This window comes from Mobula hypostoma, chromosome 15 (genome assembly GCF_963921235.1).
Source record: "Mobula hypostoma chromosome 15, sMobHyp1.1, whole genome shotgun sequence".
NCBI lineage: Eukaryota > Metazoa > Chordata > Chondrichthyes > Myliobatiformes > Myliobatidae > Mobula > Mobula hypostoma.
The window spans coordinates 2,261,897-2,285,079 of record NC_086111.1 but is presented as its reverse complement, the minus strand read 5'-3'; the positions used below and the strand labels follow the sequence as shown (position 1 = coordinate 2,285,079).

Here is a 23,183-nt window from a genome sequence, read left to right as displayed (position 1 = left end):
ATTGCTTTTGTGGATTGCTGAATGAGGAGGAGAGAAGAAACTATGTCCGGTGGTGGAATCCTGTTGGAGATCATGAAAATTACGTGGAATGATCTGCTGAATGTGGATGAAAGGGGAGTGAAACTATCCGCTCTGGCTGGAAGTAGAGAGGGTAAGAACCAAAATGAGAATCAGGAGATACTGTCAAGAACCAAATCAGCTTTGACAAAAGAAAAACCACAGTTAAAGAAAAGAGGTGACGTCCTGAAGACACTAATGTGGAAAGTCTTTTAGAGCAGAAGTGAGGAAAAAATTGGGGAAGGTGAAATGGAGTCCTTCCAGGAATCAAGCTGGGAAGAGGAGTGATTACAAATGGCAATGGGAATTATCTATCTCCCGAGATGGTGACACAGCTGTCAAGAAAGACACCAGTTGGGAACTGGATCATCTGAAAGTGGAGGTTGCCTCAAAACAAATTAAATTATAACCTGCAGGAAGGATGTGAACAAGGTTGAGAGAGTGCAGAGAAATTTTACAAGAATGTTGCCGGGTCTAGAGGACCTGAGTTATAAGAAGAGATTGAATCGACTAGGACTGTATTCTTAAGAATGTAAAAGTGAGTGGGAAATATCACGTGCCCCGCTCTCCCGAATCTGATTGGTTATTGGCCACGAATGTAGGCATTTGATTGGACAAGCTCCTGTTTGTGACTGGAGCGGTGAGCCGGATGGTCGGGATACGATTAACTGCGGTCCGAAGCGGAGAGCCGGCGGTTCGCGGCGCCTTTCCCCACTAGAGTCACTGTCTTTCTCAAAGTGAAGAGTTATGGCTTTGTCTGCTTTGATGCAAATGAAAACGATGAAGTGTTCCGCCGTTAAATTGGCTGTGAACTATTGTACTAAAGCGGTTGATCTGCCTGGTTGCACAGCCCAGGCGACGCAGCACGGTCACGTCGATAATCCCTCAGATTCCAGTGTTAGCGGCAAACCAGTCGCAACCGCAACCGCAGCATCGGAGAACAAAACTTACCTGTGGGGTCGTTACAATGAAATGAAAAAATTAGTGCATGGTAAGTCCCTTCAACGAGCCGTGGTTTTTTGGCTGCAACAAGATGTATTCGGTTTTTATTTCATTATATACGTGCATTCTTAAAGGTGTCAACAAAATAGAGAGAGTACAGAGGAGATTTACTAGAATGTTACCTGGGTTTCATCACCTAAGTTACAGAAAGAGGTTGAACAAGTTAGGTCTTTATTCTTTGGAGCGTAGAAGGTTGAGGGGGGACTTGATAGAGGTGTTTAAAATTATGAGGGGGATTAATAGAGTTGACATGGATAGGCTTTTTCCATTGAGAGTTGGGGAGATTCAAACAAGAGGACATGAGTTGAGAGTTAAAGGGCAAAAGTTTAGGGGTAACATGAGGGGGAACTTCTTTACTCAGAGAGTGGTAGCTGTGTGGAACGAGCTTCCAGCAGAAGTGGTTGAGGCAGGTTCGATGTTGTCATTTAAAGTTAAATTGGATAGATATATCGACAGGAAAGGAATGGAGGGTTATGGGCTGAGTGCAGGTTGGTGGGACGAGGTGAGAGTCAGAGTTCGGCACGGACTAGAAGGGCCGAGATGGGCTGTTTCCGTGCTGTAATTGTTATATGGTTATATTGCGTCCGTTTTAATTTTTTTTTGTTTTTTCTTTTTCATTGGATTTACATTCATGAATTTTATTGAAACATGTCCGTGAACTACCTTATTCTGATGCGAAGAACACTGAACATTTTGAGTGCAACAATCACAAGGAAGTTGGTTGTAGAAAGCGCAACTTTCCTGTTTTATAGTTCATTTATTTTCAATGAAATTTATTGAAGTGAATCTACAGCTGGTTTGTTTACCATTAAAGTGTCATTCAGAATTTGCTTTGTCCCTCCCATCACTTCACCTTACCAGGTCACTTGTTTTTGTTTCCCAAATGCTCAGCTATCTCTCCTCCTTCATCATCCGCAGCTGAGGTAGGGAATTAGAAAATTCGTACTTCAAAAAGTAAAAACGTTGCTCCTTCTCCAAATCCTGGATGGCTGCCATTTTATTCTGGCATTACAATATGAAGTTCTGTACTCCTGAGATGGGGAAACACTCCTCGTGCATTTAATTTGACATTTTAAAAATATTTTTCATGCTTCAGATGAGATGTACTTTTGAACAACCTCCTTAATCCCAAAATCCATCTAGTGAACCCCCACTGTATTCTGTCAAAGGCAATTGTATCTGTTCTTGGGTAAGTACATAAAATAGATAATATATTCTGCAAGTGTTGTTTCACCAAGGCTTTATGTCAATTCTTTTTGTAATGAAACCCAACTGAAATATTGTTTTCTAATTATCTTTTTTACCTGAATTTTAAATTTCTGTGATCCATGTAGATTAGAAACACATTGATGACCTGTCAATACTGCTTTTTTCCCCTCATTTTCTCACTCTTGAAAACACATTTCATGCTTTTATAATATGAAATGAAAAACTAAAAGACAAAAAATACAAGTAACCCCTGTGATGAAGAGTCTCTGACTTGAAATTTTACTGTTTCTCAGCTGCTGCCCAGACTTCTGAACTTGCCCAGCATTTTTTTATTTCGTTGTTTCCCAATGTTTGAAAGCTTACTACATCTTTATCCATGAAACTTTGTGATTTTGGTTTCTCATCTACCACATTCTTATTCTGTTAATTATAGTGTGATACTGCTTTCAGATTCCCTTTGTGATTACATTACATTTTTTTTTGCAGTTTAGTCTTCTGAAACCATTCCAGTACCTTGGAGATTATGGGAAAACTTTATCCATCCATCCACTTTTGGTAGCAATTTTCTTTTGTATGTCTCAGATATAGAACATCAGATCCAATGTATTTGTCTGGTTTTTTTTGTTAATTTCCCCAATTTCTTGTCATTTTCTGGGATTTCTGTGCTTTCTGATGAGAAGACAAACAGAATATCTATTTTAGTGAATGCAGCAGCCCAGGCAGCATCTATAGGAAGAGGTACAGTCGACGTTTTGGGCCGAGACCCTTTGTCAGGACTAACTGAAAGAAGAGATAGTAAGAGATTTGAATGTAGGAGGGGGAGGGGGAAGATCCGAAATGATAGGAGAAGACTGGAGGGGGAGGGATGGAGCTAAGAGCTGCAAAGTTGATTGGCAAAAGGAATATGAGAGGATCATGGGACAGGAGGCCTGGGGAGAAAGAAAGGGGGGGAAGCCCAGAGGATGGGCAAGGAGTATGGTGAGAAGGACAGACGGAACACCGTTTCACTGAACACCTACTCTGTGTCCGCCAGAGAAAGCAGGATCTCCCAGTGGCCACACATTTTAATTCCACGTCCCATTCCCATTCTGATATGTCTATCCACGGCCTCCTCTACTGTAAAGATGAAGCCACACTCAGGTTGGAGGAACAACACCTTATATTCCGTCTGGGTAGCCTCCAACCTGATGGCATGAACATCGACTTCTCTAACTTCTGTTAATGCCCCACCTTCCCTTTGTACCCCATCCGTTATTTATTTTTATACACACATTCTTTCTCTTTCTCTCTCTCCTTCTCCCTCTGTCCCTCTGACTATACCCCTTGCCCATCCTCTGGGTTCCCCCCCTCCCCCTTTCTTTCTCCCTAGGCCTCCTGTCCCATGATCCTCTCATATCCCTTTTGCCAATCACCTGTCCAGATCCCTCCCCCTCCTGTCTTCTCCTATCATTTCAGATCTCCCCCTCCCCCTCCCACTTTCAAATCTCTTACTAGCTCTTCCTTCAGTTAGTCCTGACGAAGGGTCTCGGCCTGAAACGTCAACTGTACCTCTTCCTAGAGATGCTGCCTGGCCTGCTGCGTTCACCAACAACTTTGATGTGTGTTGCTTGAAATTCCAGCATCTGCAGAATTTCTCGTGTATCTGTTTTAGTGTTTTTCTGCATGTTTTTTCTAACTTTCCTTTCTATGTGATCCATATCTTTTTTTTGCAAATCAGTTTGCATGCCAACAGAAAATCAAATGTTTCTGATTTCTTAGTCCGCACGTGGATTTCTCTGGATTTCCAGCTTCCCTCCTCCCAGATCACCATCATTGCTTGTTTTAGACACCTTTTGCCGAAGTTAAAAGCTCTTCTAATCCTCTGATTTATAAGATTAGAAATCTTTTCAAATCCAAGATCATCTCTCATTTAGTTAGTTAGTTGTGGATGAATCGTGTTTCCTGCTGCCCTTTTATTTCTCAATAGAATGTAAATTTATTGAAAATTATGAATCTGTCATCAAATGTTTGCATATTTTATCATTTTGTAAGACTTCCTAATGTTGCCTTTGAGCCTGCTATCTTTGATTTGTCATGTTTTTTAAATTTAAGATTCTAATTTCATAATTGATTTGCCACCATTACTCAGTGTAAGTTTTTTGTACTTAATCTCATCTATTAAGTATGTCCTATTATACAAAAACATAAAACAAAATAGTCTGGCCATGATTTGTGTCACTAATGCAAAATGGTCTGTGCATGGTTTGATCTGGGAGCCTGCAGTCTCTTCTCCACAAGTGCTTTAGCAGCAATTTGGTTTCCTGGCCAATTTGAGTATTAAAATTTTGACAACTATTGCATTACTCTTGTTACAGTAGTCACTTATTTCTTGAATAAAGCTGTCCACGATGGCCTCCTCTGGAGGGCTTCTTGTTAGTACCCAACAGTTTATTATTTTCTGTCCAATATTGAATGTCATTTTAAAAAATCACCTTGGTGACCGATATTATCTATTATTAGCGGGTCTTATAAGATAAGCAGTGTGCTTATTTTCCTTTTAGTTTTTCAAACTAACATAACTGGAATATCTAATTTCAAACATTGATCTCCAAGTAACCAAATCTCTAAATTAACTTTAGATTGAACCCATTTGACAGTAATCTTGTCATATATTTGGTTAACATTAATTTTAAGATTATTTATTCTTTTCTGACCATATACAGTGCCTTGAAAAAGTATTCAGCCCCCAACCCTTGTTCACAGAAATTAATATTACAACCATGTATTTTGGTCAATTTAACAGGGAATTTTTATTTGAATCACATACTTTTTTTTCAAAAATGGGGAAAATTGTAAAGCATGAGAGATGAAAAATTCAAGAACGGAAATGTCAGCAGTTGAAAGGTATTTATCCCCCCTTGCTCGGTATTTAGTTGAGCACCTCTTGCATCTATTACAATCAGCAGTCATTAAGGATAAGTCTGTATTAGCGTTTCACATTGTGAGGGAGTCCATTCAAAATTGTACAAGCTCTGCCAGGTTATTTGGGGAGTGGTGGTGGATGGCAGTCTTGAGGTCTTGCCAGAGATGTTCAATCTGGTTATGGTCAGGACTCTGACTAAGCCACTCAAGGACATCAATTTTCTTCATTTAAAGTCACTCCCTGTTTGCTCTGGCACTGTGCTTTGGGTCATTGTCCTACAGAAAGACAAATTTCCTTCACAGTTAAAGCTTTCTGGCAGAGGCTAGTAGGTTTTTATCGAGGATCTCCCTGTGTTTAGCAGCATTCATCTTCCCATCAATCCTAACCAGATTCGCAGTCCCTGCTGCTGAAAAGCATCCCCACAGCATGAAGCTAGCTCCACCGTACTGGCTGAAGCACAGTGTTAGATTTATGCCACACGTATTGCTCAGCATTGAGGTTTTAGTCTCATTCAACAACATGAATTTTTCCTGCATCTTGACAGTATCTTTTAAGTGAAGCTTTGCAAAGACTTTAGGGGCAAGGATGTGCTTTTTTTAAATCCAGGGCTGCTTCCTTCCTTCACTCTTCCATAAATACCTTTTTTGTGCAAGGCCTTAGAGATGGTAGAGTCATGAGCTTCATCTCTAGTTGTAGCCACTGACTTTTGCAGCTCATTCAGAACGACTGTTAATGTCACAGTAGCCTCTCATACAAATGCCATTCTTCTTTGGTGACTAAGTGTACAGGAGCAACCTGACCTAGGCAGTGTGATTGTGGTATCTTATTTTTTCCACTTGTTCACGGTGGACTGCACTGAGCTACGAGGTATGTTCAGAGCCTTTGAGATGGTCTTGTATCCTTCTCCAGATCTGTGCTTCATTTCCCGGACTTGTCTTTTGTCTCCAATTTGGTTTGGTCCATTAAAAATCTACCATACTGTTGGACCTTGCAGAGGAAGGAGCATTTATTCAGGAAATCCTCCAATTTTCTACATCAACAAATTGGGTGAGTTGATAAGGCAATGTACAGTATTGCACCCAAGGAAGGTTAGCGTAGTAATTACAAAGAGGATGAATGTTTTTTCAGCCTCACAATTTTAATTTTAATTTTTTGTAAATTGTTGACAGGTTTTGGAATTTTTACTTTTGATTTTACATCATGCAGAGTATTGTAGATTAGCTCAAAAATCCCACTTCAATATATTAAAATTAGAAGATGAGAATAAAATGTGAAAATACTTGTGGGGGCTGAATACTTTTTTGAGACACAATGTAAAAGCTAACACTTGCCAAGGACTAATTGTATTAAAACGCCACCTTCAGTGCAGCAAAATGTTGCCAGGTGCATTGTAGGAGTGCTTGCATCACAAATCAAGCTGACGGAGCTGCTTGGCCAAAGGAGCAGGTTTTAGGAAGCACCAAGGTTAGAGAGGACAAAAGTTGAGGGAGGGGGGGAATTCTAGATCTTGGAATCTTTACAATGAAATGTAGGGCTGTCAGTGGAAAAAGGTAGTCAGGCCAGAAATGGAGGGACATAGAAATTGTATAGAGAACAAAGAAAATGAAAACTACACATCTGAAATAACTGAATGTGATAGAAATGCTCAAAGTCAGGCAGTGTCTGGAAAGAGAAACAGTGGCGGTATTTTGACTTGAAATGTTAACTTAGTTTCTTTTTCCATGAATGCTGCTTGTTGTGCTGAGTGTTTCCAACATTTTCTCTTTATTTTCTGTCTCGTGGAGAGTGGTAGATTGTGGAAGTGATTGTGAAGTCAGCGGAGACAAGACTGTGGGAGATTTGAAAATTTGGGTGAGAACTTAAGAAAATGGCAAGCTGATCTGAAAGCTGTTGTAGATCAGTGAGTGATGGGAATTAACATGTGGGCCAGAGTAGCCTAGTGGTTAGCATGATACTATCACAGCTCAGGGTATCTGAGTTCAGAGGTCAATCCTAGTGTTGACGCTCCCTTCTGCAACGCTTACAAAGTGCTCCTTTGCTCACCATTTGGAAAATTGGATCACCCCTCTATCTTACTGCTGCCGAGGTACAGGCAGAAGCTGATACAAGAGGCAGCCGTAGTTAAAACCGTCCACTGTTCATCCGACCAATCGGCCTCCCTGCTACGCGACTGCTTTACTGTCTCCCATAACAAGGATGTCTCCGAGTTCACGGATGAAGTCACAAGTTTCATCCGGAAGTGCTTCGAGGATATTGTCCCCCAGAAATCGGTCTGGGTCTTTCCAGACCAGAAACCCTGGGTCAACAGTTGCGTGCGAGCAGCACTTACTGCGTGATGCAGAGCTTATGCTGTCGGTGACCAACAGAAACCCAAGAAATGGAGCTATAATCTGTGCAAAGTCATCAAGGCAGCAAAACGACAATACAGGGACAAGATTCAGACACAACTCTCCACCAACAACACACGCAGCTTATGGCAAAATCTGCACACCATTGCAGACTTCAGAGCTAAGCTCAGTGGTGCTGCCAATATCGCTGCCTCTCTCCCAGACGAACTAACACTTTTTTACGCTCAGTTCGATGTCACCAACACCGAGCCCCCGAGGAGAGCCGCTGATGCGACCTGCACGTTGGTCATCTCTGAGGCTGAAGTACACGGGTGTTTCCAACGAGTGGACAGTCGCAAGGCTGCGGGACCGGACGCCATCCCAGGGCGGGTACTCAGAGTGTGCCCAGCACAACTGGCAGGTGTGTTTACAGACATTTTTAATCTCTCCCTCGCCCAGTGTAGAGTGCCTCCTGCTTCAAAATATCCACCATTGTTCCTGTACCTAAAGAGACCAAGGTAACATATCTGAACGATTGGTGTCCTGTCGCACTCATCTCAATAATAAGCAAATGCTTTGAGAGGCTGGTCAAGGACTACATCTGCAGCTTACTACCACCCACACTGGACCCTCTACAATTCACCTACCGACACAACCGATCGACTGATGACGCAATAGCCACGGCTCTACACATCGTCCTTGCACATCTGGAGAAGAGGGATGCTTATGTGAGAATGCTGTTCTTGGACTGCAGTTCAGCATTCAACACCATAATTCCCTCCAGGCTCGACAGGAAGCTCAGAGATCTCAGCCTTTACCCTGCCTTGTGTAGCTGGATCCTAGACTTCCTTTCAGATTGCCCGCTGTGTCCTAAGCCCCCTTCATTACTCACTGTATACCCATGACTGTGTTGCCACCCACAGCTCCGATCTGCTAATTAAATTTGCTGATGACACTACACTGACTGGTCTAATCTCAAATAATAACGAGGCAGCAGACAGAGAGGAAGTCATCACCCTGACACAGTGGTGTCAAGCAAAACCTCTCCCTCAAAGGCGCAAAAACAAGGAACTGGTTGTGGACTACAGGAGGAATAGAGACAGGCTAACCCCTATTGACATCAGTGGATCTGGGGTTGAGAGAGTGAACAGCTTTAAGTTCCTCTGCGTAAGCATCACTGAGGATCTCACATGTCTGTGTGATGAATAAAGCACAACAGCGCCTCTTTCACCTCAGACGGTTGAAGAAGTTTGGTACGGGCCCCCAAATCCTAAGAACTTTCTATAGGGACACAAACAAGAGCATCCTGACTGGCTGCATCACTGCCTGGTATGGGAACTGTACTTCCCTCAATTGCAGGACTCTGCAGAGAGTAGTGTGGGCTGCCCAGCATATCTAGATGTGAACTTCCCACTATTCAGGACATTTGCAAAGACAGGTGTATAAAAAGGGTCCAAAGGATCATTGGGGACCCAATTCACCCCAACCACAATTTATTCCATCTGCTACCATCTGGGAAATGGTACCGCAACATAAAAGCCAGGACCACCAGGCTCCGGGACAGTTTCTTCCACCAGGCCATCAGACCGATTAACTCATGCTGTCACAACTGTATGTCTATGTTATATTGACTGTCCTGTTGTACACACTATTTATTATAAATTACTATAAATTAGACATTCAGATGGAGAGGGAACGAAAAGATTTTTACTCATGTATGAAGGATGTAAGAAATAAAGTCAATTCAATTCACTGTGAAGAGCTTGTGCATCCTGTCTGTAGAATATGTGGGTTTTCTCTGGATGCTGCTGTTTTGTCCCAAAGTCCAAAGATGTACCTGGTTAGTGGGTTAGCTTGTCACTGTAAATTGTCTCATGATTAGGCTAGGGTTAAATCAGAGGTTGCTGGACAGCACAGCTGAAAGGCCTGGAAGGGCCTACTCTGTGATATATCACTAGGTAAATAAATAAAAATTGTGTGTGGCATCAACACTCCAGTAGATAAGTGAAGTTGGCTGGAAATGCATTAGAAAGGTGGAGACTAGATGTAACGAACTATGTCTGAGGGTTTCAGCCAAAGTGATCTGAGGCAAAGTTGAACACCATTATGAAGATGAAAATTTAGACGGCCTTGTGGAGGCTAAGACATGAAACATATAAAAGCAATCGTACCTCTGGCATTCCCCAAACATTCTTTCGGTCACCTTCAATACACGTCCTCTGGCATTTGTCACTGGCACCTTGGAAAAAAGGTATAGCCTGTCCACTCGATCTATGTCTCTCATAGCATTGTACATCTCTTTCTTTTCAAATCTTTTTATTGTTTTACCGAGAAAATAACATGAGTACATTGAAGTTACAACACTTACAATATCTCAAAAAAGACATTATCTTAAAGTTTGAAGAAAAATTTTGTGGTAACAAAAAAAACCTATTAAGCAGAAAGGTGAGGGGAAAAAAAAGAACCCATTAGGTGTACAACCCCAGAGTCATGCGTCATACTGTTACGTAACTGGCAATAATGAATATCAATCGAGACAGGTTATATAAAAACAACCAAACATTTATTAACCACGGATAAACGATAAGGAAAAAACAAATGAAAACTTCAACCGGAAGTTAACCGTTATGCAGCCGTTTAACAAATCGTCACATGGCACTGGTTCTTAAAGCATTAAATGCGAAAACAGTTCTTAAAGCGATAAAGTCAGATATAGTTCTCAAAATGGTAAATTTGAAAGTCCAACAGATTTATACGTTCAATTGGGAGAGACTTCTCTGGAGAAAGATTTCTTCATAGACGTGACTTTTCTGCTGGTTCTGTCCAAAATGATTCACGATGCCGAAAATAAACAGTTTAAACCAACTGACCTTAAATTCTTTTAGAGAGAGAGCAAACCTTTGCATGAACTCTTTGCTCTTTTTGGCAAGAGTTATCTCGATGCAGGTCACTACTCCTTCAATGAAGACTCAATAAGGTCGATCCTTTGTTAAACTGCTGACCGATGCCAACTCCTCTCGATCCTTCGGTCTTGTACTTCAATAAAGTCTTCACTCTCCCTTCTACTGCTGAAATTGAGCAAATCAGCACATTTAGCCAAAAATTTCCAGTCCAATAATATTGTATCTTGCAATAGAACACAACACTCTGTTTTAAAAATGAAACTGCGTCACAAAAACAAATGCGTAACAGAAACGGAGACACAGCACGTTCTACCTGGAAATCTACAAACTAAAAACTAACTGCGTCATCTGGGATCTTCCCTTATATACCCATGGTGCACATGTCATCACGTGACCTCACATCGGTGGGAAAATCACATCAGGTGACCTCCAAAAGACCATTACATCATTCTCACAAAAAACCCACATCTCCTTGAGCATGTAACACCTCCCTGCAAAAAAAAAAATTGGTCTCATAAGAATAAAATTTTAACAATTAACAATTTATACAAAAAAAATACAAAGGTATAAAATTTACAACATATGCAATATATACAGTCTTTCAGCCCTTTACAAACTAATATACAGTAGGAGTGTTACAAATTATAAAATATCACTCCATAAAAAACAAATTTTCATTGTACATTTAACATCTAGACAGACAATCAGCAATCACATTATCTTTACCCTTAATATGAGTGATCAAGATATTGTATTCCTGTAACATTAGACTGTATTATTAAACTGCAGATTAATTTCCTTAACCCTTTTCCTTAACTGTCACAGTGGCATGACCAAGTTCACTTTTAGCTAAGTTAATAGTTAAGTTAGCTTTTGAAAGTCTTTCAAATAATTTCTCCGCCGCAGTAATATGTGCTTTCCACGTACTATTCCCTGTAACCAAATCATCAATATAGGCATCTATATCTTTTAATCTCTGAATCACACTATTAATCATCCTCTGAAAAGTACCTGGTACATTCTTCATCCCAAATGGAAGAACATTATATTCATATAACGCAGATGGGGTTACAAATGCTGAAATCTCTCTACTTCTATCCGTCAATGGAACACACCAATAACCTTTTAACAAATCAATTTTTGTAAGGAATTTGGCCTGTCCAACTTTATCCACACAATCATCTACTCTAGGGATTGGATATGCATTGATCTTTGTCACAGTATTCACCTTTCTGTAATCCGTACAAAACCTAATACTATTGTCTGGCTTAGGCACCATAACACAAGGTAAACTCCAATTTGAATTAGAATGTCTAATAATATCATTCTCTAACATATACTTAATTTCTTGTTCAGCAAGTTCACATTTTTCCCTGTTCATTTGATACAGATGTTGTTTTATGGGTTTGGCATCTCCAACATCTACATCATGTGTAGCTACGGTGGTTCTTCTAGGGATGTCTGGAAATAAATCTCTATACTTAAAAATTAACTGTTTCATCTGCTCTCTCTGCTCTCGCTGTAAATGAGCTAATTTTTCATCAATATTTTCCAGAATTTTTGAATTTGGTAACCTGGCTGAAATAATGTTGGGTTTAAAATGAGTTTCAGATGAATCCTCTATTAAGTTTTCATCAACATCAGACTCATTATTGATCACAACAGTCATAGTAGCAGCTTCTCTCTCATAATATGGTTTTATCATATTTATATATAACCGCTGTGTTGTCTTTCTCCGATCTGGGGTTTTTAACCATGTAATCTACATCATTTACCTTAGATTTAATCTCATAAGGACCATGAAATTTGGCTTGTAATGGGTTCGTTTGCACTGGGAAAAGAACCAACACCTTATCTCCAGGCTTAAATGACCTCATCCTAGCTTCCTTATCATACCACGTCTTCATCTTCTCTTGAGCTAACTTTAAATTTTCCTTGGCCAAGCTACAAACTTTATACAATCTTTCTTTAAATTTTAAAACGTAATCTAGCAAATTAGTATGTACTACTTTATTAATCCACTGATCCTTCAACAAGGCCTAAGGTCCTCGATCTCTATGCCCAAACACAAGTTCAAAAGGACTAAAACCTAATGATTCCTGTACTGCCTCCCTTACTGCAAAAAGTAGTAAATGTATACCTTCATCCCAGTCCTTTTCATTTTCTACACAATATGTCCTAATCATAGTTATTAGTGTGGAATGAAATCTCAAGGCTCCTTGTGATTCAGGATGATAGGCTGAGGAAATAATCTGTTTTGCTCCCAGTTTATAAACTATCTGCTGAAACAACCCTGACATAAAATTACTACCTTGATCTGATTGTATTTCCTTAGGCAACCCAAAATAAGTGAAGAATTTTATAAGAGCCTTTGTCACAGCTTTGGCTGTTATATTCCTAAGAGGTACAGCCTCTGGAAACCTAGACACTGTGCACGTAATAGTTAATAAATATTGATGTCCAGTTTTAGTTTTTGGCAAAGGACCTACACAGTCTACAATGATTTTTGAGAACGGCTCACCAAATACTGGAATTAGTTGCAGTGGGGCCACTGGAGTAACTTGATTAGGTTTACCAACAATTTGACATGTATGACACGTTCTACAAAATGTCGCCACATCTTGTCTTAAACTAGGCCAATAAAAACGTTTAGAAACTGTGTTCATAGTTTTCTTTACACCTAAATGACAACCCAAAGGAATACTATGAGCCATAGTCAAAATCTCATTTCGGTAAATTTTAGGAACTACTACCTGATGATTAACTTCCCATTCCTCACTAGCAGGAATTGTAGGCGATCTCCACTTTCTCATTAATACCCCCTTTTCAAAATAATCTCCTACTGCTACTTTTTCAATTTCACTATCTGGAAGAGCTTGTTCTTTTAATTTAACTATCTCAGGATCTCTACCCTGCTCTGCTATCATCTCCTTCCAAGATAAAGACAAATCTTCCTGATTAGACTTACCACCAAAATCCTGATCAAATAAGGTAGGCAAGAAAGTTTCTGATACATCCTCAAAATTCGAATCTTGATTTGAACTGTCATGGGTAACAACCTCATCCTTTACATCAGTCTTTTTAGCCATAGCTCTTGTTTCAACACAGGAAGAATCTCTGTTAGAATTCCTCTGTGGTTCCTCAGAATTTGAGTTGATTGTCAAATGTACTTCATGAAAAACTTGTCCACCTGCTAAATCATTCCCTAACAAAAGACAAACATCATTCACAGGTAAACTGGATTGTAGTCCTACTTTAACAACCCCTGTAACTAATCCTGACCTTAAATTTACTCTATGTAAATGTACTGGCATAAGGGCACTCCCTACTCCTCTTATATAATTTATCTCATCAATGTCAGACTCATCACTAAACTTTAGCACACTGTCTAATATTAGTGATTGCGAAGGTCCAGTATCTCTAAGTATCCTTATTGGTACTGAATTGGATCCTTCTTTCAAGGATACAAATCCTTCTGTTATAAAAGTTTCATATCCCTTCTTAACTTGGTCAGACTCTGACACATCTTCATTAGTATTTTCTAAACCCTGTGGTTTTACAGGTTTTTCAATATGCTGCACACAAGCATCTGGGACCACTTCTTTCTCTTTCCTTTTCAATCGGAAGCAATTAGCTACTACATGTCCAGGTTTCTTACAATAATTACAAATAATACCAAAATGTCTTTCCTTCACATGTCTCCCTTCATCCTTACTTTTCTCACTAACTTCAGGTTTAATTTCTGATTTACCTTGACTCTCTGTGCTATTTTTCCTTTTAAAAATTTCACCTGGAGAAAATTTACTCTTGTGAATTAAAACATACTCATCAGCTAATTTAGCAATCTCCTGCAATGTAACAGTGTCCCGTTCATTTAAGTATGTTCTCACTTCAACAAGAATGCTTCTTTTAAATTCCTCCCGCAAAATCAACTAACTTAATTTATTATACTCCCCATTCACATTTTTAGAGGAAATGCATCTCTCAAAACACACAGCTTTCTCATAGGCAAATTCCACATAAGTTTTTTCCACTGATGTCTTCAAACTTCTGAATCTTTCTCTATACACTTCCGGAACCATCTCATATGCCTTTAATATATGCTGCTTAACAATATCATAATCCAGTGCTTGATCAGCATTTAAAGCTGTATAAACTTGTTGTGCCTTGCCTCTAATTACACTTTGTAACATCACTGGCCAATGGTCAATGGTCTTTCGGCCATTTTAAACTCAGAGCAACTGTTTCAAAATGCTGGAAATATTTGTCCACTTCAACTTCATTAAATAGAAGAGCCAAAATAACCTCACAACTAGCAATAAACTGTTTCGTAGAACCAGAAGACTGATTCCCAGACATTAATTTCTACATCTCTAGCTCAAATTTCCTCTGGTTTTCAGCTTCTCTTTCTTTAAATTCCCTTATTTTATTAGCCTCTCTTTCTTCCATTTCCGCTTTAAATTTTTCAAACTTTAACTGTTCAAGATGTAACTGTGTTTCCAGATTACTCATTGGAAACTTATCTAACACCTCCTCATCAAATAATTTCAAATTAATATAATGCTCAGCGATTTTTCTTTGTATGAAAGCCTTGGTGGAATTTTTCGTAATTCCCTTAATATCCAACTTCCTAGCAATCTCCAATACCTCAGGTTTTCTTGCATTCTCTAAAACATAGAAACATAGAAAATAGGTGCAGGTGCAGGAGTAGGCCATTCGGCCCTCGAGCCTGCACCGCCATTCAGTATGATCATGGCTGATCATCCAACTCAGAACCCTGTACCCCAAGTTAGGCATGTCCAAAAACCTGTCAATATCCATTGTTGCCGAATACAATACACACACCAATCAAACCAAAAAAAATTGGATATTTCCCTTTTCCAAATCAAAATGACAATTACCAGCACTTAAACTCAAAATCGGAACATCTCCCACGAGTCCCTACAGATTATGTTACGTAACCGGCAATAATGAATATCAATCGAGACAGGTTATATAAAAACAACCAAACATTTATTAACCACGGATAAGCGATCAGGAAAACTTCAACCGGAAGTTAACTGGTATGCAGCCGTTTAACAAATCGTCACTCGGCACTGGTTCTTAAAGCGTTAAATGCGAAAACAGTTCTTAAAGCGATAAAGTCAGATATAGTTCTTAAAATGGTAAATTCAGAAGTCCAACAGATTTATACGTTCAATTGGGAGAGACTTCTCTGGAGAAGGATTTCTTCATAGACGTGACTTTCCTGCTGGTTCTGTCCACAGGATTCACGATGCAGTAAATAAACAGTTTAAAACAACTGACCTTAAATTCTTTTAGAGAGAGGGCACACCTTTGCATGAACTCTTTGCTCTTTTTGGCAAGAGTTATCTCGATGCAGGTTGCTACTCCTTCAACGAAGACTCAATAAGGTCGATCCTTTATTAAACTGCTGACCGATGCCAACTCCTCTCGATCCTTCGATCCTGTACTTCGATAAAGTCTTCACTCTCCCTTCTACTGCTGAAATTGAGTAAATCAACACATCTAGCCAAAAATTTCCAGTCCAATAATATTGTATCTTGCAATAGAACACAACACTCTGTTTTAAAAATGAAACTGCGTCACAAAAACAAATGCGTAACAGAAACGGAGACGCAGCACGTTCTACCTGGAAATCTACAAACTAAAAACTAACTGCGTCATCTGGGATCTTCCCTTATATACCCATGGTGCACATGTCATCACGTGACCTCACGTTGGTGGGAAAATCACATCAGGTGACCTCCAAAAGACCATTACATCATTTTCACAAAAAAAACCCACATCTCCTTGAGCATGTAACAATACAAAAAGCTTCTAAAAATAAACATCAAACCGCCAGCAAGAAAAGAAAATATACTAAAAAATTTACAATTAGCTCATGGAAAAATTATATTAATTAGCTCAAATAATAATGAGTAAATGAGCCCCATCTTTTCTCAAAATCAAATAAAGGTTCAAAGGTTCGACTTCTAATTTTCTCCAAACTAAGACATAGCATCACTTGAGAGAACCATTACATTGTACATCTCTGTCAAGTTGTTTCTCACCCACCCCGCTGGTCCTAGCTAGCTTGCTAGAGAAAAGCTCTAGCTCATTCAAACTTTCCTCAGAAGACATGTTCTTCAGCATCCTGGTAAATCTCCTCTGCAACTCTCTTAAACTTTCACTTCCTTCCTATAATAACCAGAATTGAACACAATACTCCAAGTGTGGTCTAACCAGATTTTTATAGATCTGTAACGTTACTCTGCAGTTCTTGAGCTCAGTTTCCTGACTAATGAAGGCAGCACACCATACATCTTCTTTACCACCATACCAACTTGTGGTATAACTTTCAGAGCTCCATGGATTTGGACTCAAGATTCCTCTGTTCCTCCATACTGATAAGAATCCTGCCATTCACCGTCACGTTCGGTGTTCTGAAATACATCACTTCACACTTTTCTTGATTGAACTCCATCTTCCACATATCTGCCCAGGTCTGCATCTTGACTATATCCCACTGTATCCTGCAACAAATTTGCACACTCTCCACAATGCATCCAATATTTTTGTTATTTGCAAACTTACTAACAGACTGCTCCATTTCGTGATACAATTTGTTTAAAAATAATCACAAAAAGAGCAGGGATCTCTTTGGAACACCACTAGTCATCAAGCTCCAGTCAGAATATGCTCTCTCCACCATCACCCTCCACCTTCTGTAGGCAAGTCAATTCTGAATCCACACAGCCAAGTTTCCTTGGCTTTGTGCCTCATGACTTTCTGGATAAGGCTACTATGAGGAGCCTTGTCAAACACCTTACTAAAATCCATGTATACCTCATCCATCACTCTATCTTCAATTTGTTTTGTCACCTCAAAAAATTCAGTCAGGCTCCTGAGGCATGACCTGCCTCTTAAAATTATGCTGGTTATCCCTGATAAGCTATGGTTCTCCCAGTGTTCAAAAATCCTGTCCCCAAGATGGGATTTGTGAACAATTGAGAAATTGTGTCCCAAACATATTGACCAAAGTTGACCTTGGGTCATATTGGACACCAGAACTGGGAGATTCTGGATCATTTTCAGACAGTTTAATTGATGTTTAATTGGAGGCTATTTCTCTCCATTAAGCTCTTTGTTGGTCTAGCAGTCATAACTTGTGCTACTGGAAAGATCAGCAAAAGATGTCTAGTTTTGGCAGCTGTGATCAGGTGAATTCCTCGAAGAGTGAGAGTTGTGAGAGTACAACTTCAGAAGGGAATCAAGAAGACAAAAGAGGATTTGAGAAAGCTTTGGCAGATAAAGTAAAGAAGAATCCTAAGAGATGCTACAAGTATATTAAAACTAAGGAAAGAATAGATTAGTTTAAGGTTCAAAGTAGTTATCAGTGTACGGAGTCATAGAATGTATTAAATGAATATTTCTCGTCTTTATTTACTCTGGGGAATGTCATCAAAGATTAGGAATTAAGGGAAATGAATAGTAATGTATTGGAATATATCCACTTTACACTTTTTAAAAAAGTCCAGGCAAACTTAAGCATGTTGTTAAATAAATCCGCAGGGCCTGATTAAGTGGCTGGCTGGAGAAGAAGTTGCATGGGTTCTGGCAGAAATATTTGCGTTATCTTTAGCCTCAGGTGAAGTACTGGAAAGCTGGAGGTTAGCTAATGTTGTACCCTTATTTTAAAAGGGTTGCAAGGTCAAGCCAGGAAACTATGGGCAGGTGAGCCTAATGTAGGTGGTGAGAAAGTTCCTGAAGGGGATTCTGAGGGACAGGATCTACCAGCATGTGGATAGACAGAGTCTGGTTAGGAGGGGCCAACATGGCTTTGTGCATGGAAAAAAGTCTCATGAATTTAATTGAGTTCTCTTTTGAAAAGGTGATCAAGAAGATTGAGGGCAAAGCAGTAGATGTCCATGGGGACTTTAACAAGGCCTTTGACAATTGCCTCGTGGTAGCATAGTCTAGAAGATTAATTAACATAAGATTCAAGGTGAGTTAGCCAATTGGATATAAAATTGGCTTGGTGGAAGGAATTAGAGAGTGGCAATGGAATCCTGTACAAGTCATTGGTAAAACTGCACCTATACGTTTTGCTCAGTTTTGGTTACCCAGCTGTAGGAAGGATATTATTAAGCTGGAAGGTGTGCAGAAAAGAATCAGGAGGATGTCTTTAAGCTATGAAAGAATGGTTGGATAAGCTGCAACTTTTTTTTCCTGCTGAGGGCTTGTAGAGATACATAAACTCCTGAGGGGTGTAGTAAGGTCAATCTTTTTCTCAGGGTGGGAGACTAAAACTAAGGATGTAGATTTAAGGTGAGGAGGAGTTAAAAAGGACATGGGAAGCAACTTTATCTCTGTCTGTGGTGAATATATAGAATGAGCTGCCAGAGGAAGCTGTAGAGGTGGGTAAAACTGCTATGTTTAAAAGTATTTGGACAGGTACCTGGATAGAAAAGTCCCAGAAGAATATGGGCCAAATACAGTCAAATAGGACTAGCTGGGATAGGCATCTTAGTTATCAAGGCCAAAGGTCCTGTTGCTGTGCTCAATGACTCTTTGGGGGTCAATAGCACGGATGGGAAATGGGTGTGGGCAACGTACCATTCACCTACTGTCCCATAGTGGAGATGAGGAAATGTGGATAGCGTCAGATGCTGAGGCAAGAGACCATTTTATGACCATGAATGGAGAGATTAATTAGTGATACTGAGAACTGTTTTAAAACTTTGATTAGATGGAAAGGACAAAGTAATTAAGACATTTCACCGCTTCTAACTTTTACCCTTGGAATAGCATACTTTTTGTTTACCACCACGCACAACCTCCTGTTTTGTTATGCATTTTACATCTCAGTCTACAATTCTGCTTGTTGGATTTGGTAGCACCATTAGTTCTGATTATCCCAGTCCAATGAATAGTTGTTTTTCCTTCCCCAGAACTGGGGCCACTGTCTCATGAATTGCAATCCCTAATCCTCCTGTGCATCTATCTCCCTAATCTGTTCTTGGTAAACAGTCTGTATCTTGTGTATAGATTATTAAATGAAACAGAAGATGAAAAAAATGTTTGAACAACTGGTATAACAAGTATCACAAAATCAGTTGTAATGTATATTGTAAAGTAAACAATGTGAATGACATTAGGAAATCAAATTCCATTCACCACATTAGTATCAAGACAATATTTCCCCCAATGTCATTAGTAGAGAACACTTATACTTGGTTAGCTATTGCGTAACAAAATTGTAATCCATTAACAAAATACCTGATGGATTTTTAAATCATTATTTCTCATGGTTTTTAAATTTCTCACAAACCCAAGGTGTTTGACAATTTTGTGGATCCCAGCAATACTTTTGAAATTCTGTCTTCGATTCCCTGAGCTAAATAATGTTATGATTACAGGGGTAGTTTTTGTTTTCTAGCAGTGCAAAGTAAATATCACACTGAGCTCTGTCACCACTGATTATCCCCTTCTTTGCTCACACACAAGTTCCTGAGTCACTGTGAATAGCGTACTTTATCCGGTGCTTTAAGCTATTGTTGCAACATCTCTTGCACTGCATAGAACCATAAAACCATAGAAACTACAGCACAGAAACAGGCCTTTTGGCCCTTCTTGGCTGTGCCGAACCATTTTCTGCCTAGTCCCACTGACCTGCACACGGACCATATCCCTCCATACACCTCCCATCCATGTATCTGTCCAATTTATTCTTAAATGTTAAAAAAAGAACCCGCATTTACCACCTCGTCTGGCAGCTCATCCCTTACTCCCACCACTCTCTGTGTGAAGAAGCCCCCCCCAATGTTCCCTTTAAACTTTTCCCCCCTCACCCTTAACCCGTGTCCTCTGGTTTTTTTCTCCCCTTGCCTCAGTGGAAAAAGCCTGCTTGTATTCACTCTATCTATACCCATCATAATTTTATATACCTCTATCAAATCTCCCCTCATTCTTCTACGCTGTTTAGTATTTGGAAACTGACCAGACCAGGTGGCTGCACCAAATTTTTAGTACTACATTTGGCATTGAGAAGAGCTAGAAATGGTGGTACTGGAGTTTGAACATTCTGCAGTTTATCACTGAAAACGTGTGGAAGGGTACGGGAGTACATTATGAATTATTTACTGTTGTGAGTGTTGATGACATGTTCTCCACAAGACCACAAGATGTAGGGGCAGAATTAGACCATTTGGCCAATCGTGGCTTCTCTACCATTTCATCACAGCTGATTTATTATCCCTCTCAACCCCATTCTCTGGCCTTCTCCCTGTAACCTTTGACGCCTTGATTATCAAGAACATATCACCCTCCACTTTAAATATACCCATTGATTTGGCCTCCATAGCTGCCTATGATGATGAATTGGACAGAATCACCACCCTCTGGATAAAGAAATTCCTCCTTATCTCTGTTTTAAAGGGATGTCCCCCTATTCTGAGGCTGTGCCCTCTGGTCCTAGACTTCCCACCATAGGAAACATCCTCTGCACATCCACTCTATCTGTGTCCTCTGGTCCTAGACTCCCCCACTACAGGAAACATCCTCTCCAAGTCCACTCTATCTGTTTCCTCTAGTTCTAGACTCCTCCACCACAGGAAACATCCTCTCCACATCCACTCTATCTGTGCCCTCTGGTCCTAGACTCCCCCACTATAGGAAACATCCTCTCTACATCCACTCTATCTGTGTCCTCTGGTTCTAGACTCCTCCACCATAGGAAACATCCTCTCCACACCCACTCTATCTGTGCCCTCTGGTCCTAGACTCCCCCACTACAGGAAACATCCTCTTCACATCCACTCTATCTGTGCCCTCTGGTCCTAGACTCCCCCACTACAGGAAACATCCTCTTCACATCCACTCTATCTGTGCCCTCTGGCCCTAGACTCCCCCACTACAGGAAACATCCTCTCCACATCCACTCTATCTGTGTCCTCTGGTTCTAGACTCCTCCACCATAGGAAACATCCTCTTCACATCCACTCTATCTGTGCCCTCTGGCCCTAGACTCCCCCACTACAGGAAACATCCTCTTCACATCCACTCTATCTGTGTCCTCTGGTTCTAGACTCCTCCACCATAGGAAACATCCTCTCCACATCCACTCTATCTGTGTCCTCTGGTTCTAGACTCCTCCACCATAGGAAACATCCTCTCCACACCCACTCTATCTGTGCCCTCTGGCCCTAGACTTCCCACCATAGGAAACATCCTCTCCACACCCACTCTATCTGTGCCCTCTGGTCCTAGACTCCCCCACTACAGGAAACATCCTCTCCACGTCCACTCTATCTGTGCCCTCTGGCCCTAGACTCCCCCACTACAGGAAACATCCTCTCCACATCCACTCTATCTGTGCCCTCTGGTCCTAGACTCCCCCACTATAGGAAACATCCTCTCTACATCCACTCTATCTGTGCCCTCTGGTCCTAGACTCCCCCACTACAGGAAACATCCTCTCCACATCCACTCTATCTGTGCCCTCTGGCCCTAGACTCCCCCACTATAGGAAACATCCTCTCCACACCCACTCTATCTGTGCCCTCTGGCCCTAGACTCCTCCACCATAGGAAACATCCTCTCCACACCCACTCTATCTGTGCCCTCTGGTCCTAGACTCCCCCACTACAGGAAACATCCTCTCCACATCCACTCTATCTGTGCCCTCTGGCCCTAGACTCCCCCACTACAGGAAACATCCTCTCCACGTCCACTCTATTGAGGCTTACAGTATTCAATAGGTTTCAATGAGATTCCCCCCCACCCCCCATTCTTCTAAACTCCAGTGAGTACAGTTCCAGAGCCATCAAATATTCCTCATACATTAACGTTTTCATTCCTGGAATCATTCTCGTGAACCTCTGGAACTTCTCCAATGACACCATGTCTTTTCTTGGATAAGGAGCCCAAAGCTACTCACAATACTGACTGACCAATGCCTTATAAAGCCTCAGCTCATAACGTCTGTGAGTTTTATCCTCGTGCACGGGAAAATTAATGAAAGGAGTGTGTGTGAGATCAAAATGTCGATAATTTTTGTGATAACCTTCTTTCTTGGTATTTCTTGCTGAAATATTACCTTTTTAATATTAACATTTATGTAATGTCTTGGTGAGGATTTTAACATTTGCAATTAAACATGTTTCTTTTTGGTTGATACTTGTGTCACTGTTAGTCCAACTTGAATGTTCATCCACCATTTTCTTTGCCTATCTTGTATGTTCAGCATCTTTGCACCATGGCTTGACTAAGTCTCTGTAAATTAAATCTTCCACGAGTTATGGCCATTACTTACAGAGCCAGCTATGTTAGTGGTTCAGGAGTGACATGGGATAAAACTGGTTAGGATGACGCATTTTCTTCCCTGAAACTGGGTGAAACAGCTAAGTTTTTACGACAATCTGGTTTCATCATTATTGTTACAAAAACCTATAATTTTCATTGAAGATACAGATTTATTTAGATTCCTCATCTGTAAAACTGAGATTTAAACTTGGACTTGCCAGGTCCACTCCCAAATCTTATCCCTATTGAACTATTCACAAGTGGTTACAAAAGGGAAGGTTGCCCTTGTAAAGTAATTGTCACAAACAACACTTGACTAGGCATCTCTAGTGTGAGATCAAGAAATTTAATAGAATATATTGTGCCAGTTTTTTGCAAGCATCAGGAACTTAAGTTAACTGATTTAACAGAGTAGTTACTGGAAAAGAATCCACTGATTGGAATATTTACATCTCAAAGTAAGTTTGCTTTTTGCCG

At 40.3% G+C, this 23,183-nt stretch overlaps 1 protein-coding gene across 4 annotated transcripts in view; it reads left to right on the top strand.

Annotated features, from left to right (window-relative positions):
* The first annotated feature begins 702 nt into the window (after window positions 1-702).
* Window positions 703-23,183, top strand: part of LOC134356636 (5'-nucleotidase domain-containing protein 2-like) — a 97,835-nt gene continuing 75,354 nt past the window's right edge. For 3 of the 4 annotated variants that reach the window (XM_063067596.1, XM_063067595.1, XM_063067594.1), the window contains exons 1-2: window positions 703-1,048; window positions 6,080-6,217. In XM_063067596.1, coding sequence (XP_062923666.1) covers window positions 805-1,048; window positions 6,080-6,217 — 382 coding nt within the window. In that variant the 5' untranslated portion in view covers window positions 703-804. The remainder of the gene's footprint in view (window positions 1,049-6,079; window positions 6,218-23,183) is intronic. The other variant, XM_063067597.1, reaches the window with a different exon arrangement.